Here is an 18,648-nt window from a genome sequence, read left to right on the forward strand (position 1 = left end):
ATTGCTTCTTGTTTCATCTCCTGAAAAATAGTGTAGTGTTCTGTGTATTTTCAGTAAAAAATAGAAAAATAGAGGTAAATTCTTCTAAAAGATGTATGCCTGCAATCAAGCCACACTTGATTGATTTTTTTTGGCAAAGGAAACTCATGCTCTGATTGCAGCCAGCAGCAGAGTCCCCACTGAGAAGCTTAGAACCATCCTTAAAGGAAACAAAAAGGAAATACAAAACTGTTGTTGTTGCTATTCCTTATTAAAAAAATAAAATAAAATAACTATTTTCCTCATTTTTATAGCTATATGGATACACAGATATGTGTCGGTCTCCTTCCGCCTGCCTCAGCAGCAGGGAGTCGCACCAGTGTGAGCTGAAAGAGAACCAATGTCATTTTTACCTCTCGCTTACAGAGTATTTCTTAGCAATTTATGCTGCCGTTAGTCCATACCAGACATTTGCTTTCTCCTTGAGATTGAGTATCAGCCCAGCTCACATTCATCTGGAGTACTGGCTATGCAAGCTGGCTTGACACGTTAATTTAATTTGTGCTTCTCAATTCATACTCTTTCATTTACGATCAAATATTGAGAAAGGTTACAATTAATCAGAGCGCAGGAACAGAAGCTGGCAAAGCTAATGATGTATTACTGCGTTTTGTTTGCTCGGGAGGGGAATAATTGAGTTCCTTGTACTACAGAAAACTATTATTAATAAGTAAAAATTATCAGAGGAAAGCGACCCGCACCTGCCTCCCATTTTGCAATTTGTTTGTAACAGTTTTCTTAAAAGTTCTTAAAAATGAAGCATTTTATTAATTTTTTTTGGCTGTGTGGCTGCCTTGGGGGAAAATGTGCCTTTTCACGGGGCATTGGGGGTTCGAGCCCTCGCTGCTGCCCCCCGCTCTGGGCTTGCAGATGATACTCAGTGTGCATGAAGGCCATTTCCAGAGGCTAATAGCGTGCCCGTCCCCGAGGGGAAAGGGCTCTGCTGCTGCTTGCTCAGCAAAGGAACCACAGGGAATCCTTGCAGGAGAAAATACAGGCTGATGGACTTAACGTGGTCTGCACTTCCTAACTGAAAATGAACTAATTGCTGGTTGTTTAAAAAGCAAACGTGTTGCTGGGCTGAGGTAGACGATGAACCCTGAGCCCCTCCTGAGGCAGTATTTACAGCCCAGCCATGTGCTCGAGCAGCAGCAAGGTGTGCATAAGAAACACTTGCAGGCTTCCCAGGGCGGCTCAGGGTTATGCTGCTGCTGGACACAGATGATCTCCTTGGGTTAGTGGGACACAGTATCTGGCTGCTGAAATACTATAATAAAAAAAAATAGGGCTTATGTAGCTATGGTACACAGTCATTAAAAGCTCCATTTTTAAGTAAAAATACCCATCTCACTTTGTTATTCTAGTTACTAACAACTTTATAAGGTTATTGTGTGGTTTTATGTATGGCAAAATTTCACAGACCTTTGCTCAGTGTTAGTCTGCGGGGTCATCTGGGATGGCAAGTGCCACCGCCAGTGCATTGCAGGTGCACTTGGGACTCCTTGGTAGTTTTCAAGATTACAAGACAAAATAAGCTTTTCCAGCTTCCCTAGTTTTTAACCTAAAAGAATAGCTACTGGGAGGGGAAGAAAAAAGTGACTCTGACTTTTTCATTGGGAACAGGGTCACTCCCTAAGTCAGGCAGAGTTGAGCAGACTTCTGTCTCATTTGGTGGGTTGACTGTATTACTCTTATTTAGGACATGATAAAAGATACAGAATATGATTAACTTTAGGATTGAAGGCATCCTTTTTTCCTTTTATTCCAACTGCCTCGGGTTTTACATGCTGTAAATGCAAAAATTTGTTCTTTGAGGCTATTTACATAATTCTGGACTTTCAGCTTTTCAGTTCCTCAGTCCCCCTGGGTGTCCCCTGATCTCACGTACTGGGGGGGACGACCCACCAAAACCCCAGGATGGGGCCAACTGTATGAGACTGAACAAACAGAGCAACCTGTCACCTCTGAACGTGAGCTCAGGGATGGGAGCTGGGCAAGGCTTTAACTTTTTGTGGGAAGGCTATTGCTGGAAATCCTGCCCTGAGCACAGACACCCTCATGGGAGGACCTGTATGGGCTCCTCTGACACCCAAAATAATACTGCCACCCTTTTACTCCAGGGTAGGGCTGTAGGATACTTCTTGCTTGAAAAATACCTTCATTTGTGACTGGGGGACAGCACAATGATGGCATAGTAGCTGACAGAGTGGATTTGCTTTGCTGGTCCATGTCTCACACCTTGCATGGACAGTATCTTGGACACAGGGAATTTTCTCTGCGTGTGGGGACCTGATCTGTCGTTGGAGGTCACATGTGACATTTGGGCCAGACTGGGAGTCCATGGCACTGTGGTGCTCAGTGAATTATTTCTGTGCAAAGGAAGGAGTGAAATGACAAGGAACCAAGTCTGGCATAGATCTAACAGGCAGGGTGTGCTGATTAGCATGTAATTCGATTTGCTAGGCACTACAGTAAACACCATTAAGCACAAGATGCAGTGATTGCTCCTGATAGCACCCTTTCAGCATTACCTCGGTTCCTGCAACAGCTGGATGGAGCTGTGTTATGACTGTTCAGCAGGCACCAGCAGAGCTGGTGATACTCCTTTCTTGGGCAGAAGCTTGAATAACACAAATACTGCCATTATAAAAGGGTTTGGGTAGCTGTATCTACAGAGCACAGCTGACATTTCTCCTGCTATCCCTACTCCTTCCCCATTCCCCAATGGTGCAGCTGGGACCAGCACTGCTGTGGGTTACTTGGCCATCATCAGCAGGAGAGGCAGTACAATAGTCTGATTTTTCCCCACCAGTATTGTGTTTTCCTCCAGTAAATGTCATGTCCGTATTTTTTCCATCATGGCTTTGGTAAAGAAAGTCCCTTGTCTTTATTCTTGTGCCACACTTGGACTGTGGGTTGGAGGAGCCCTTCAGCATCACAGCCCTGAGCTGAATACAGACTTTTCTCTTGACTCTCCTGGTTAAGGACAGACTTGCTTTTGGTCTCATGCTATCACACTTACTAAATTCTTTGTTTGCTGTAACTGAAAGATTACCTCCTTCAAACCTCCCATTTATAAACACAAAATGAATACGCTACATCATTTCAGCATAAGGACAAGAAGTCTTTCTACAGAAATACCCCATTGAAGCCACATAATGATGAGTCCTGGTTTTTCTTTCCCCCGGAGCTAGCTCAAGCTCACTGCCATCAATAGCAGCTGTTGTTAGGACAGGCTCCCCCAGCCCCCCTTGTGTTGGGTATCACCTTGTGCCACATATGTGGTGTTGAAATCAGCCAGACTATTCATTGGCAAAGCACATGCAAGTAGAGGACAGACATCCTGGTTGTGCTCATCCCCGCAAAAATAGCAGCAAATTAGGAGTACACCACCTCATTTCCTTTCATTGTGTGGGGGCGAGCACAGGAGGAGCTGGACTGAGATGGCATTTGCCGAGAGACCTGGCACAATCAGGAGTATGTTGGAGGCTGTCAGGAGGAATTAAGTTAAGGGTGAGCACCCTGGCACGGGGAGGGTCGGGTGAGGATGCCACACCGGGCAGCCCCACATTGCTGCCCTGCAGCCACTTACCTCCCTTTGCCTCCGCTAAATGCGGGCGATTGCCCCATTGTCTGTGGGATGTTTTCCTAACTAATCCCATTAGGAAATCAGGGTTTCTTAATGACTGCGAGAGGCTTGCTGTTTTGCATGACAGAGAACGGATAGGTGCCCAAATGAACTTTTTTAATAAAACGCATTGTGTGCTCTTGATAGAAATTTCCTAACATTGATGTTGTGTACATACTATCTGGCATCCTGGGGAACTGGAGAGGTCCATCATTTCTCTTCAAAGCACTTAGCTCTCCAAGGCTTATCAAATTGTTTTAGGAATAAGAGGTACCTTCCTCGTTTATTCACTTGTCCAAGGTGTTTTCTACTTCCACACCTGATTAAATGAGTAAACGCTTTAATTTTTCTATCCTATCAATAAAGCTATGGCAAAGAGATTAAATCGTTTCTCCTTTTTGAGGTCTAAGGAGCAGCACCTTGTTAGGGACTGAACCAGGGCTCTTACGAGCCAGGAGCAGGAGGTTTCACTGGCTTGGCAGCCCCAAACCCACATCCTCAGACAGCTAAGGAAAACAAGTAGCATCGTTCCCATTCTTTGGGAGAAGTCAGGGGAAATGAAGTTTCCTTGCAACTGCTGTGTATATTAATTACAGTTATTTCGAGGGACCACAGTAAGGAGAGCTCAGCTTTGCTTTGCAGTGAAACAGAGACCTTGCTGGCTGATGAAGCAAAGCAGCAGTGCACAGCATTTACTATCGATACCCTTAAGAGATGGTCAAGGCTTTGCTCCTTTCGGTAGCACCAAGAGACTGTTTACAGAGCTGGGCCAGGTGGCCATGGGGGGAGTCCTACCCCGCTCCCATGGGGCTAAGACCACCGTCAGCAAGGTTTCCCAGTCACCTTTCACAGGCACAGCCCCATGGGGGATGTTCTCTGGCCACCGAGGTGCATGGCATTTGCCCATATGGCTGAATCCATCCCTTGCTGTGTGAGGTGCCGGCATTACTCCTTGTCTCTCCTGCTATAGCTTCACGTTTGATTTAAGCTGATCTAAGCATGAGCTGCAGTCAAAACAGGGGGAGCAAGTCCCACTGCCCAGGCCTCAGACACCACTCCCATGCAAAAACGTGGCCTTGGCATCAGGTTTGAGACTAAAATATTCTGAGAAAGTAAAGGTCCCACTGGGCCAAATTTCACATTTGCTTCTAGCTGCAATGGTATTAAAACCAGAGAGCACAATGTATCAAAGAGCAATTTAAAAACAAGAGAGTAATATCTTGTTGAATGAATCTGCTATATATTTTTAAAAAGGCAATATACAGTATGCCAGCTGATGTGCTTTTATTTATCTGATGTTGTTTGGGGCCCTAGAGGACTTCAAGCACCCAACAGCTGCATTAGGGTGCAAGTCCAGCGGGAAACCCTGCAAGTACTGGCATAGATTAGATGAAGAAGTGCATGTCTAGAGCTGATGGTTTAAAATGTGACTCCAATAGGCCTAATAGATTCACATCCCAGAGGGTGAATGAAATCAATCCAGTGCCATTGATCTGCAGCCGGCTGCAATTTGCAGAGCCCCACGGATGAGCAGCAAATACGAGCTACTGTCTGAACTGCCGGCTGCTTCTGTTTGAGCCTTGAAAATAAATAATCTTTTGACAGAGACCAACCATGACGGCTTTGGATTAGGCTGGAAACACCTCCGTAAGTGCCAGAAGGTACCCAAAATGCCACTGACATTAAAAATAAAAAGATCACAATGTTGGAAGTAGGAAAAGGGCTGGATAGCAAAAGCAATCCTAAGAGGTTTCAGGAGAGGAAGGCAAGGAATATACCAGAGTTAACAGAGATGGAGAGAGACTGTCAAAAGGGCAGAAGATTTGGAAGAAGTTCAGAGAAGGGGAGCAAAGCCAGAGGGAGGTGTGGAAGATGAGACCTGTGAAGAAAGGCCAGCGGGAGCAGGTCCGCTCCGCCTAAAGAAAATACGCACAAGGGAGACATAATCACCTGCAAACACACAGGGGGGACTTATAAAGCAGCCAGCAACCAATTTTCAAATAACAGACCTGATCTTTAAATAATCTAGTAAAAGGGAATGAGGTTGGGATAAATACCTGATTTAGCATCCCATCTTTTTTTGCAGCAGCAATGCAGCTGTATTTTCTTCCCTGAGCTTCTCCTCTCCACCTCCTGAATCAAAGTCAGGGCAGCACCTTTACAGCTGAGTCTCTCCTGCGATACAAGCAGTTTTACAGAGCAAATACCTTCATCCCTTTCATCCCTTTCAGTTTGCAGTTCATGCCTCCTTCCACTTCGCCTCTGAAACCTCTCTTGCCCCAGCTATCTGCCCATGCTCCGTGTGTGCCCTGCAAACCCTCCTGCTGCCTTCCCCAGGCTTTTCAGGAGGGGCAGAGCAAACAGGAGGAAGGCAAACAAACCCACTCTTGTCAGGATATAACAACTAACTAGTTGACAAAAACACTCACTTTCTGTAGAGTAAGTGCTGTGACAATTAGCTTTGCTGGGCGGCCAGGTCAACCCAGGTCTCTCCAGCGATGCACGAGCTGGGAAGGTCACATTTTCTCCAACAGCCTCCAGTTCCTTACTTGCACAGCATTGCAGGGGCTCCTCTCTTTTCTCCACACCACCTGCACAAAGACCTCAGGGGCTGATCCTTCCTCCTGGACCTTATGAGGAGTAGGGCTGTCACTGTAACGACTCCCACCTGAGTCTGCTGGCCGGGAACCAGTGAGCTGCACCCACCGGGGCATAAACCCAGGTGCTTTGGGCATGTGGCTCTCCCACAGCAAATAATTTCTCTCCCAAAGGAGAAGTCATGCCATGTAAATATGATGATTATAGCAGCTGATACCTGATACTGTTTTTAAGCAGGACCCTTTACAAATGCAGATGAAGGCCCTTAGACCAGGCTGGAATTAGATCTGAGCTCTCCATCTATTTGCATCGCTGAAATGGTGTAGGAATAAATCCCCCTTTAACTGCTGCTGGGTGAGATCTAGATATGAACATAGCGGGGCCAGGCTCTCATCTGCGATGGGTTGTCTTTTCTCCAAGATGTGGCGTATAGATTTAAGATGCAAAGCTGTGTGTGCATTTGCTCTTGTGGCGTGTTGGGGCACGGCTCGCCACTTACACCGTATGCTGTCCTCCGAGCAAAGCCGTACGCTGCTGCTGGTATTGCTCAGAGCTGTGAGCTCTCACGGGACACAACTTGCAGCGCAAGCAGATAGCAGAGAGAGGAGTAGAGAGTAGGACCTGGAGCTTTCTCACCTGGAAATAGAGGCTTTTCCTTGTTTCATAAGGTTTTATGAACATATACAGATTAGAGACTGGGTTAATTTCTTAAAATCTCAGATCCTGTGAGAGGAGGTCCGATAAGTGCTTTCCTTGCACAGATCTCAAAGACAGTATGCGTGGAGTAAAGTTCATACAGATATTTGGCTAATAACATCTACTAAAATTATCTATGCAGTAGAGAGAATAGCTGCAGGTTGCAACAAAGCGTAAAGATGATGTTTTTTTTTTTTCTTTTCTTTCCTGTTTCCCTATGACTTCTCCAGATTTTTCCACCATGTTCGGAAAGAAGAAGAAAAGGCTTGAAATTTCTGGGCCCTCTAACTTCGAGCATCGGGTTCACACTGGCTTTGACCACCGGGAGCAGAAGTTCACGGGACTACCTCAGCAGTGGCACAGCTTGCTGGCGGACACGGCAAACAGGCCAAAGCCTATGGTGGATCCCTCATGCATCACTCCCATCCAGCTCGCGCCTATGAAGGTATCGTGCAAAGTCACCTTTGAATTTCCAAACCTACCTTTAATTGCATGTAACCTTAATGAAGTAATATCAGCAGTGGCTGTCCTGGGAGGCAGGCACAGCTGGGGAGCGTGCAAGTACAGAGAGAGCTGCAAATCCAAATATTTAATAGTAGAGCTGCAAGGAAAAAGAGTTGTATGTATAAAACTTGTACAAATGCCCCAAAAGAGTGTGAGTCACGATTCTTGCAGGGACTGTGCCTTCACGCTCCCAGGCTGCAGAAGAAAAAGCCACAAGTCCCAGTGGAGGCCCAAAACAATGCTCCTCTGCAGCATAAAGCTCCTTGATAATTAATTTAAGAACGGTGCTTTAGGCAAAGGCAGTTTGGAGCAAGGGAGAGAGGGAAAAGTACACCAAAGGAAAAAAATCAAATTGTTCAGCCGGGCAAGGAGCTTAGGGAGGGATCTCATTGCTACCTGCCGCTGCCCAGAGGGGTAACACAGGTGATGGAGCTGAGCTCCTCGCTGGGTGGTAAAATGAGGGGAGACAGCCTCAGGTTGTGGCTTGGGAGGTTCAGGCTGGACAGCTGGGGAAAAAACTTGGCTCGGAGGGTAGAGCAGCACTGGACAGGGCACCAGCGCAGCTCTGGGATCCCCATCCTTAGAGGCTCAGGATTCCGGTAGACAAATTTGCCCTGATTTAGCAGTGTTTCTGGGATTGCACATCCTAACATCCCAGTAAATTGCACCTGTGGGCTGGTGGTGCCCTATACCCCGCCAGCCACGTACATCTCGTCGTCATGCAGCTGCGAAATAAATTTAGGATTTCATTTTCATGTGGATTTTTCTGCAGCAAGGGAAAATCAGATAATCCCGAGAGCACAGACCCTGTGTTTATATTTGATAAGTGCTCTTTGCTAAATTTACATTTACTGCCTGCTCCTGAAGGACACTCATCACTTGCTGATCAGGACTGCTGGGTGTTGCTACAGGACAAGGGAGATAAAACCAAAGCCTTGATTTTTTGCTGTAATAAACTATCTTACTGTATAATAGAGGCCCAAAATAATGAGGAAGAAAGTAGGCAAACCTTTTCCTGCTAGGGGAGGAGAGTAACTTTGTTCCACAGCCCTTCTTAACGCCAAAAATGGATGTTTTGACATGAATGCATAAAGGTGTTTTAAAATGAAAAAAAATGAGTTTACTATCTTGCAGCAGTACCATCTCTTTTTTGCAGTTCTGGAGCCATAAATCCATCAGCTTAAAAAGTTTTAAAATGTATTAGCTTTCTCAGCACCCTACAGGCAATACGACTCTGGGTCTCGGCCTGCAAACGGACATACGCATAGCTTGGTTCATGTTCAGAGTCCCATTGAAGCAGTACACGCTACGGGGTGTGAAGGGCCAAGCCCCAAATGAGTAGTTGCCGCATTTTGAAGTGGAGAAAATCACTGTCAGTTGTTTCCAAGAAATTGTCAATTCTTGCTTTTCTGTCTGTATATCAGAGGTCTATATATGTCTATATATCAGGGGTCTATATATGTGCATATACCAGGGATGCACTTCTGAACTAAACCATCCTGTGCCAGGAAAGGGATGGGGCCAGGAGCCAAAATGCAACTCCCAAGCCGAGCTCATTCTTCCAGTGTAGCCTTGGCCCATGGTGGTCCTTGATGCAGCCGTGCATCCCACGACATCTGCCCAGGATGCGCGTCCCGGGGACAGCATGCCTGCAACCTGGTACCCATCTCGGCAGTGGCCGTGGGGCTGAGCACAAAACAAGCCCGTCTGCGGAGGGACCCACCGGAAGGGTTTTCTGCATAGATGGAAGATGTGAATTTGGAAGCAGATTACCCAAATTGCAGTTAATTGCATGCCATCGCTCCAAAGGTATAGTTAGATGAGGAAATGGGGTTAAGACTGAAGGGTTCAAGAAATTGTGCCTTCACCTTCCAGTTACTTTCCCTATCCGAGACTCAGTTGCAGCCTATTGAAATGGGCCTCCATAATACTGCTAGAAAAAACAGGTTAGTTTTAATAGCGACTAAGAGGCATTGACTGTCATCTGAGAATTTGCTTTTAACTCCATTGCAAGATATCATTTTAGTGTATATTTATTGAGAATTAACATGCCTTGTTTTGATATAACTTAACTTAGGGAGAGAAACTGAGTTGTGGCCAATTGAAAACTAAGAATATTTAGTATTGCTAAACTAGTTCAGCGTAATCATTTAATTTAGACAATTTTTTTACATGCTCACATGCACCAGCACCTTTAGTTCTGTTGAAAGGTTATTTAGGAACTGAGGATTTCCTGACTTCAGTGAGAACTGAAGATTTAAAGTACACTTGCAGTTCGTGAAGATAGGAACCAAAGGTTCTGGGATCTCAATATTGTTTACAACTTTTTTCTTTTCCACCCAGCAGTTGATAGTTTAATTAACGCACTTGTGAATGCACTGAAGTGTAGCAGAAGAGGATTCATAATTGTGTCCTGAGTCACAGTATTAAGCCAGGCTGAGGCATTTGGCCAGAGTTAGTTCGTGCCGTGGTTTCAGGTCGTACAGCAGCTCTGTGACGCTGCTATTCTGCACTCCTAAATTTATTCTCTGTTTAATTACTTCAGTATTGACTACCCATATGGGTTGAGGCAGAAGCGTTCCTGCTAATAAGTGCTCCTTCATGACTGAAGAGTAGCACAGATCACAGAGGTAGACTTTGAGAGCATGATTTCTTGTTTTTGAGACAGAACTGGTGTTTGCTTGCTTTGGGCTGCACCCAAAGCTGAAGCAGAGGGAAGGGAAAGACTTTTTCTTGACTTCTGTAGGTTTTGCAGCTTTCCCGGTTAGTGGTGTTTGCTTGTTTCACAGTCTGCAAAGCAGGTAGGATCTGATGGTACATAGTGTATCCCTTTGCGTAAAACCAATAAATGATAAATATTCTCACTGCTCCATCTATATTCAAAGGCAGCAGCAGCGATGACGAAGAGGCAGCGCCCTGGGCTCCCAAATATCCTGGGGGATGTCATTGCCCTGCCTCTGCGTTGGCTGGGATGAAAGTGCTTTTGCACGCAGGCGGCGGCGGCTTGTCATGGTAATATCAGTGTCTGAATCCAAACCTGAGCTGACTGTACAAATTCATTCATTTCAAGTACGAGGAGAGACAATAATGGGATTCCCCTTACCGGTGTGGGTGACCCAGATACCAGCAGAGTATTGTGTATTTCAGATGCTAACACAAGTCAGTAAAACGCGGCAGAAGATTTCATGAAGAATAGAAAGCGACAGTGATCTTGATAGGTTTGGGGTGTGGAGACAGGGGGGTTTGAAAAAAGGCTGATTTTTCACTGAAAACGTCTCTGCATGAAAAATGTGAACTGTCTGTATCTTCCTGTACTTAAAATAGGCTTCACGAAGTCCGAGATCCTGATGCCAGGCCTCTCGGTCCTCTTGCTTCAGTACTTTGTAGTTGTCCCGTGTGTACCCGGAGCTCATGGTTTGCGTGCTTGCCCTCAGCCCATGATACACTTGGCCCGTCATCACCGTTGCGCTACGCAGGAGCTTTAACTTGTTGCCACCCTTTGATTTTTGGAAAGCTTCCAAATCAATAACTAAGCAAATGCATTGTCCTTAGGCAGCAAAACTCATTCTTCATGGTTTCTCCCCTCTGCTCAAAATATTAGGAAAACAAACACCAGAACCCTTATTTTGGGGATTTTTGCCAAAAGAGCTTAGCATTGGCTTTGTAAAGATGCTCCGTTAAGATGCTTGAATGTCTGCTGCTGTCAGTGGGAGCAGGATGGCACTGAAGACTGGTTAAAATCCCTTCTCATGTTTCCCAGTGCAGCGAACAGCTGAGCGTCCTCGCTGCTGTCAGTTACTGGAGGAAAAAATGCCATTTGTTTCTGAAAAAACACCACACTGGGGTTATTCTTCAGTTGTCTGTGCTGGTACGTGCGTGAAGCCTCCATCGCTTTGCTTTTGTTGATGCTTTGGGTAGTCTCACCCATCCACACCATCAGCAAGATCAAGGTACCCAACTGGAGGATGACATAGTGGTGGGCTTGTCCTTGAGTAAGGAGGTAGGTGGCTGTGAGTATTTGGGTGGCCAAATATATAGAGGCATCAAGAGGACTGAATCCTTCCTGCTGGGACTTCTGCATGTCCTTCTCCCCTGAGCACATTGCGATAAATCCAACCATGCTCATGTGGTGGGATTTCACATATTTCCTGAATTTTCTCCCCCATTTTCTTCCCTTGAAAATGCAGGGTGTAAGGGGATGAGGGCTTTCGCTGCCCCATGGTATCTGACATGCACCAAGATGAGCATTAGCACAGCTTGGCGATGCAGAGGGATCAGTGTTCAGCCAGCAAAGACAGACCGAGATCCTCAGCTTGACATCGATGCTGTATTGTCGGCAAAATTGAAGGAGCCTCTTCTGTGCCTTGTAGATTTAGCTGCCTTAAAAGTAGAGAAAACAATGTCCTTTCTATCACTTCACCAAAATGCCCTTGAATGCCCCACGGCTGGGCCAAAATATGCATTAATTTGAGATGCACATTAATTGTGCCGTTAACTTGCGGCAGTTCATTTACCTGTTGTCCTGCAATGCGTGAGTGTTGCAGGGCAGAGAATTTCTGTAGGGGACAGACCACAGGGTCGCTGGCTTTTCTCTCTCTCTTTCATCCTCATGTTTCAGTGGTCTAATCTATATGTTTTGTCTTACTAGTTTTAGTTTTTCTCACTTCTGCCTCTCAAACATTGACCCTGATACTGGCGAGTTAAACTGTAATCTTTAAAACCTTTCTAAGCTTCTACTGCTATATTTCAGCCTCTCTATTACACAGGGAGAAAGTAATCGGAAAATTAGTTACTGGTCGTGGCCCTTTTAGTAGCTCTGACATAATAATCAAAGCTTCTGTTTACTGTGCATGTTGACAGAAGGAAAAGCAGATATTTCTCTTCCCCATCCTATTTGGCCTCTTAAAGTATTTCCAGCAATGAAATTCAAGCCTCGTTTAAGGTGTCATTTTTTTTCCTACATTTACATGCTTTCCTTGCTTAGATGGAGGACACCGAGCATTTGCACAGAGCCGTGCACAGCAGTGCTGAGTGGCCAAGGGCCTCAAAGAGAGGAGACGAGCAGGGGTCCTTGTCGGGTCTTGAGCAGTCAGAAATGTCCAACTCTCATTAGGTAACCCCCAGCCCTCTCCTCCCGCGTGGAATTGCGCAGGGGAAATGCCTGACCAGGAAAAGGGGGATTTAGAAATAAAAAGCTGTTCAAAGGCTTTGCCGGCTGCTCGGGGGCAGATGGACAAAGCGGTGGTTGTCTTCACCTCTCTTCCTCACCCTCCCAAATTTTTACCTCTCCTTCTTGATAGCCCCTTCTTTTTGCTTATTCTTCCTGTGGTACCTCTGTAGGTGGGACAGCCTGAAGTTCTTGCTTGAAGAAGATAGGTTCCCATCCCACCAGGATGCTGTGGACCCACAGCACTGCTCTTGCCGGGACAGGACCTGGAAGGCTGCTGACATCTCGTGGGCCTTCCTTGTAACCACATCATGAAAATTCATGCTTAATAACTCATGCTTCCTAATTATGCACTTTGCAATCACACGTTGGGCCTGGCGCATGCTCAGCCGGGAGGAGAGAAGGCGGAGGGGGCGTCTCCAAAAAGGGCAAGAGCCAAGACCTTGCAGCATAGGAAGTTCTGGGTGAAAGGAAAATGTTTTGCCAGCAAGCGTGGTTGAGCAGCGGGACAGCAGCCCGGGGGGGCTGTGGGATCTCAGCCTTTGGAGAGGGCAAAATTTGATGGACAATGCCCTGAGCAGCCTGACCAGACTTCGACGTTAGCCCTGCTCTGAGCGGGAGATTGGGCTGGATGACCTGCAGAGGTCCCTTCCAGCCTCAGTTCTTCTGTGATTATCTTCATCTACGAGTGATTACGGTCAGATTTGCAATTGTCCTGTAAGGACAGCCCCACTTTCAATTTATTTTGATCACTAAACAGGAACGTGTTTGATGCTACACGGTGCCAGAACAAACTGCAGCAACATTTTTAAGTAGAAGGTTTTTCTTTCGAAGGGATAATGCTTCACTCTTGAGGGCTACTTGATTCACCACATTTTTAAGTGACAATACTACCTCAGTTACTCTCCGTACCCCCCTGTACAGGTATAATACAGATGTGCCACCTAGTGTCCATGGATGTGTCTTACTGCGACATTCGCTTGGTGTGAGAAGAGCCAAGTTGCCAATTTTGTGTAATCTTGCAGGAAATCTTATCACTGTACAAATAAAAATCAGCCACAGTACGAATAAATGCAAGAAGTACACAGCTCAGAAGTTTTTTATAATTTATATCACTAGGTTAGTATGTTCTCATATGTACTCCATTGTACAGAGGAAGTTTCGGTTTTATTTCTGATTGTCTGATTTCAGAAAATTACAGGTTTTTACGTAAGTCCTTTAGAAGAATATTGCTGCTGCCTGTGAAGTTGAGTTCGACAAGAGAGAAAATGCCTGAATAAAAGAATAGGAAGAAATGTTTCAGATGAGCAGTTCGTTTTATGGAAAATGCAGTTTCACTGTAAAGAGTGTCAGCTGGAAGAGGATACATTTTGGAGATCAGAAATTGTTTGTTTCAGGGTTTTCTGTGAAAATATTGAAATATTTTGGTTTCAAAGGTCAAAGCAGCCTTGGATGTGAAGCGCCCTGGGAAGCAGCCCAGAGCAGGGCTGTTACAGCAACTCGTCTTCTGGCGGGAGCTGCCCATCCCTCTCCACCGATGGACCCTGGGCAGGGAGGTCAGGTGAGGTGAAAAACTGCCTGAGGACAAAAGTTAGGGGAGAGGAGTGCTATTGCTCCAGTAATACTAGTTTCTCCTTTCCTTGTACCCTCCTCAGGTCTTCTCCGTACCCATATCCACATACATTCAGTGCCATTAATACATCTTCATCTCTGTCAAAAGTACATTAACTGGTGCACGGATTTTTTTGCTGCAGTGTCACACTGGCAGCCTAGAGTCATCATAAAATGAAGCCGAGCCTGTCAGTGTTTAAGAGGCATTTGGACAATGCCCTTAACAACATGCTTTAACTTGGTCAGCCCTGAATTGGTCAAGCAGTTGGACTAAATGATCATTGTAGGTCCCTTCCAACTGAAATAGTTCTGTTCTGTTCTGTTCTATTCTAAGGAAGCACCTCTTCCCATGGTGCTTTTAACTGGTGCATTCTCAGTTCTTCTTTATAGTTTTGAGTTTCTGGCTTTCTGAACAGCAAAGTTCCTGATTGGCTTTTTAGCAGCAGCTCTTTCATTTTCATACTATTGCGTTTAATGCTATTGAAGCGCTTCATCCAGCCTGACTTGAAATTGTTTTTCTAGAGCCTCATTTGGAGAAGAAAAAACAGCATCATTATCATTTCAGATTGACTCAAAACACAAAATGTTCCTCGGTTTTTCAGTTCAGCTAATGAACCAGAAAATCAATTATTCACATAATTTTTCTGACCAAGGTATTTGTCCCTCATAACAACCCCTCAGGTTCAGCCAGGTATGTTTGGAGGGTCTGTCTGCAGCTGAACTGTAGACACCAGCGTCAGGGTTTACAAGCAGGACCTGGCCATCCCAGAGAAACACTGAGGTTGCCAGTAAAGAAACCTCTCCCACCACACAGTATAAATACTGTAAGTGGCAAAACAAGTTTTTCACATTCCATCTTATTTCTATCCTTTAAATGTGCTCAGATGACCCAGGAGTAACGCCTACAGATCTGTGGTTTTCAGCGGTGGTCCCTCTAGCTAATGCAGATAGCGCTGGGTAGGAAACGATGCTTTGGTCCACGTCGGACCGTGCAGACAAGTTCAACACTGCACTGAAGCTTTAAGTGCATCATTTTGCTCCTCTGCCTTGGAGGGGTGATAATCAGTTACCTGCTGATCACATCCCTTGTTTAAAAGGTCCCTGACACCCCGAAGGAGCTTGTGCTACCAATACCCTACTCCTGCAGATACTTGGAGGCAGGCTTGCACCTACACCTGCACAGTCCTGCTGAGCTCAGTGAGCTCTCCCCTGGAGTAGTGTCGGAGGTTGCTGTCTGCAGGGTGGAGATCTAAGGATGTTGTTCAGAAATCCTTCGTCATCTGAGTAAACTTTGTTCATGCAACAGCTGACATCATCGATTCAAATTGGTCTGCTCACACAAGAGAGGATTTGCTTTACCTGGGTCTGCAGCAATAATAGACAATAATACAGATTACAGACTTCTGTGGGTAAAAGTAGTTTTCACTAACATAATTAGTAAAAGAACGTTTTTAAATGCTGTTTGCATCAGCATTGTGATTTTAAGTAACGTTAGTGTTGGAGTAATGTTAGTGTTGGAGGCAAGCTTTAGTTTTATTAGTGAGAGCTTACACGGGCAAGCAGAACTCTGCAATATGCTGAGTAAAGATTGAAAGTAAATTCAGAGTTCACAGTCTACATCTGCTGAGGCAGACTAGCCTGCTTTAGAGCTCAAGAAACACGTTAACCTGTAGGTCTACGCATAAAAGGGGCAAACTCTCAGTGTCAGTGTTTCAGAAATTGAATCTGGTCTCCTCTGGGAATACCAGACTGGGAATACTCCCCAGGTAGCGCTGTATAACCTGAAGCGAGCCAGGAATTAGATCCTGAGCAAGGACACTCATAATCAGGTTCTTTTTTTAACGTGGAAGTTAGTCCCTGAAGACAAATCTATAGGAAACTGTTCCAGTAACTCCTCTTGCTTGCTTGCCTGCTCTGATAAATGACCCACGCTCCCAGCTTTCTGCCAGGAGGTGGAGGGCTCTGGCTCCATTGCTGCTAACATGGCTGTTGTTTCCTTCCCATTTGTTTAGCCAAGCTTTTTGCCTCCAAAACTTTCCCTGCGTTGACCCATAAGATCTCTGAGGCCAGAAGCAGGATTTTGGGCAGGTGCAGGTGGTGCTTCGGGGTGGCTGCTGTGGTGGTAGGATCCTTCTGGTTCCTGTACCATGGCAGTGATCCCCCAGAGCAAAGCGTAGAAAATAAACGGTAAAGCGTAAGCAGTAAGTGTTTTCCCCAGTAAACACGTAGAAAGGCTTAATGTGTTTTACCAAGCTTCAGTCAGACAGTCCAGAGAGCTCTCGCCTGGCTTGGCTGAGAAAGCTGATGGAGTAAAACACCCCGGGAGATTTGTTATTTCCAGGGACTGGCCAAACCTCCAATAGTGCTGCTGAAGTCCCTCAGATATAAAGTTGCGTTGATGTTAGAAAATTTCATCGGTGGCCTGCAGTGGGGAACACTAGGTGGCAGCAAGAAGTCTCTGGAAATTCATCTCCCTGCATGTCAAAAGCGGACCCAGGCAGCAGAAGTAATGAGAAATCTGCTTGGGCATCCTGATGGCATTTGTTCAAGGTAGACGTTTTAGCCCACTTCGTAACAGGTCTGTGGAGGGGGTTTCCATATAAAATTGGTCACGCGGCATTTGCACTCCACATCGGCACTCGGGCAGTGTTTGCTACTTCCATTTCCATTTAACCATGCAATGATAATAATCATTCAGTAACTACACATTCTGCACATCTCCATGATATATTTGTTCCTAGATCTACTAATGAACTTGTTTTGGTCCACTGTAGTCCAGAACAGAAACCGTACTGGTTATAGTCCCATTAAATTATATTCTATATTATAACCAAACAGCCAAGTTTTTTCAATCCCAGCAGAGTTTAGCTCAAAAAGAGTACTAGGATCGGGGGAAAATAACGTTGCCAAGCAGCTCACTTACCTGTGGAGCCAAAGCTCCAGGTGTAAATGTGTTTTTTTTAATCTCCTGCTCTGACATGATTAGATCTGGGCTTTGGTGGCTCTCTAGGAATTTGAAAGTGCTTTGCTGCTCTTTCTTGTCTTCCCCTTCACACAGGATCCAATTACACTAGACAAGTGCTGTGTATTACGGGGGAACAACGCTGACTTGCCTGCAGAGACTTTTAAATGCCTTTTCTGTTGTCTGTGGGATGAACTGTGCGGGCCAGAAAAAAAAAAAAGGGTATTTCAGATACAGGTCTTTCTTTGGAGAGAGAAAAGTGAACAGAAGTATTTAGGATGAGCATTTCTGCTTTTTAATTGCCAAGATCAGATCTAACAGGCTTTAGTTAGCTATCAGGATCACACAGTTGAAAGAATAGCAAAGATTGAATTTTATTGAATTTTCCAGTTTTGTAGTCTGAACAAAACAGTAATTGCTATCTGTGTCCTAGTTTGCATTTAATAATTGCCACCGAGCACAGCGCAAGTGAAGATGCTTACTGCTAAGACTTACGCTTCCATATGAAGTAGCACTTTCCAGGAGACTTGGGATATATAGGCATAGAAAACTGGTTTAAACACGCCGGCTTTTATGAACAATCCAGGGAAAATGCTGTGGGGCAGGAGATCGGGTCTGACCCCCACCCCACACCCCGGGCCAGGTGGAGCAGCCCCATTTCTCTCTTAGCAGCAGTGGCTGCACAGCCTTTCTCCTTCTTCCCGACTTTCCGTGTTGTCCGGGGGGGTTGGAGGAAGGGAAGGGAGCAGCACTTTGTCAGGCAGATTAATTTATTAAGCATGTCAGGACCAATCTGCCACTGGAGACAGAGTGCACTTGGTGGCGGCGCAGCCCAGCAAATCAAATCAAATCGAGATTACCCTAGAAATGTTTCAGCAGTTTCTTGTAAATGAGATATTGTGGTGCTGTGCCGGGCATCGCCCCTGCAAGTTACCCTGCTGCGGAGCATCCCCTGAAATCTTCTGCCTCGGTTTGTTCCCGTCGAGAAGGTGTTTGATTTGCACTTCTCGTTTACAAGAGTGAATAGGTAAAACATCAGCTCAGGAAGCTCCTCATGTCTTTCCTCTCACCTGCCTTATAAATTTGCCTTAACCATTAGATTTCTGCACAGGGGCACTCTTTGCTCTCTGTCCACGTTTGCAGGTGAAAATCACTCAGAGGAAGTTAGTACCACTTACTTAGGGCATTGCCATTGCTGCACTTCCCATTCAATAGCTGTCCTTGAAAAGGAAAACTAATATACTTCCTTGGAAGAAAGAATACTGCAGTTTACAATACATATGAAATTATTTTGTATTTTTATTTTGCTAATACAAATTCCTAAATTCTCTGAAATCACTCTGAAATCTCAGTGAGGTTTCAGAAGATGAAGGAGCCCGTAACACTCAGAGACATCAGTCAGGTTAAAAAGCACACCTTACATGTGTGTGGCCAAGAGCGCAC

General features: G+C 45.4%; 1 protein-coding gene across 3 annotated transcripts in view; it reads left to right on the forward strand.

Annotated features, from left to right (window-relative positions):
* The window catches only part of PAK5 (p21 (RAC1) activated kinase 5), a 91,446-nt gene that overhangs the window by 43,022 nt on the left and 29,776 nt on the right, over window positions 1-18,648 (forward strand). For all 3 annotated transcript variants that reach the window (XM_076335115.1, XM_076335113.1, XM_076335114.1), the window contains one exon: window positions 7,192-7,406. In XM_076335115.1, coding sequence (XP_076191230.1) covers window positions 7,203-7,406 — 204 coding nt within the window. In that variant the 5' untranslated portion in view covers window positions 7,192-7,202. The remainder of the gene's footprint in view (window positions 1-7,191; window positions 7,407-18,648) is intronic.

This window comes from Aptenodytes patagonicus, chromosome 3 (assembly GCF_965638725.1).
Source record: "Aptenodytes patagonicus chromosome 3, bAptPat1.pri.cur, whole genome shotgun sequence".
In the NCBI taxonomy this organism is placed as follows: domain Eukaryota; kingdom Metazoa; phylum Chordata; class Aves; order Sphenisciformes; family Spheniscidae; genus Aptenodytes; species Aptenodytes patagonicus.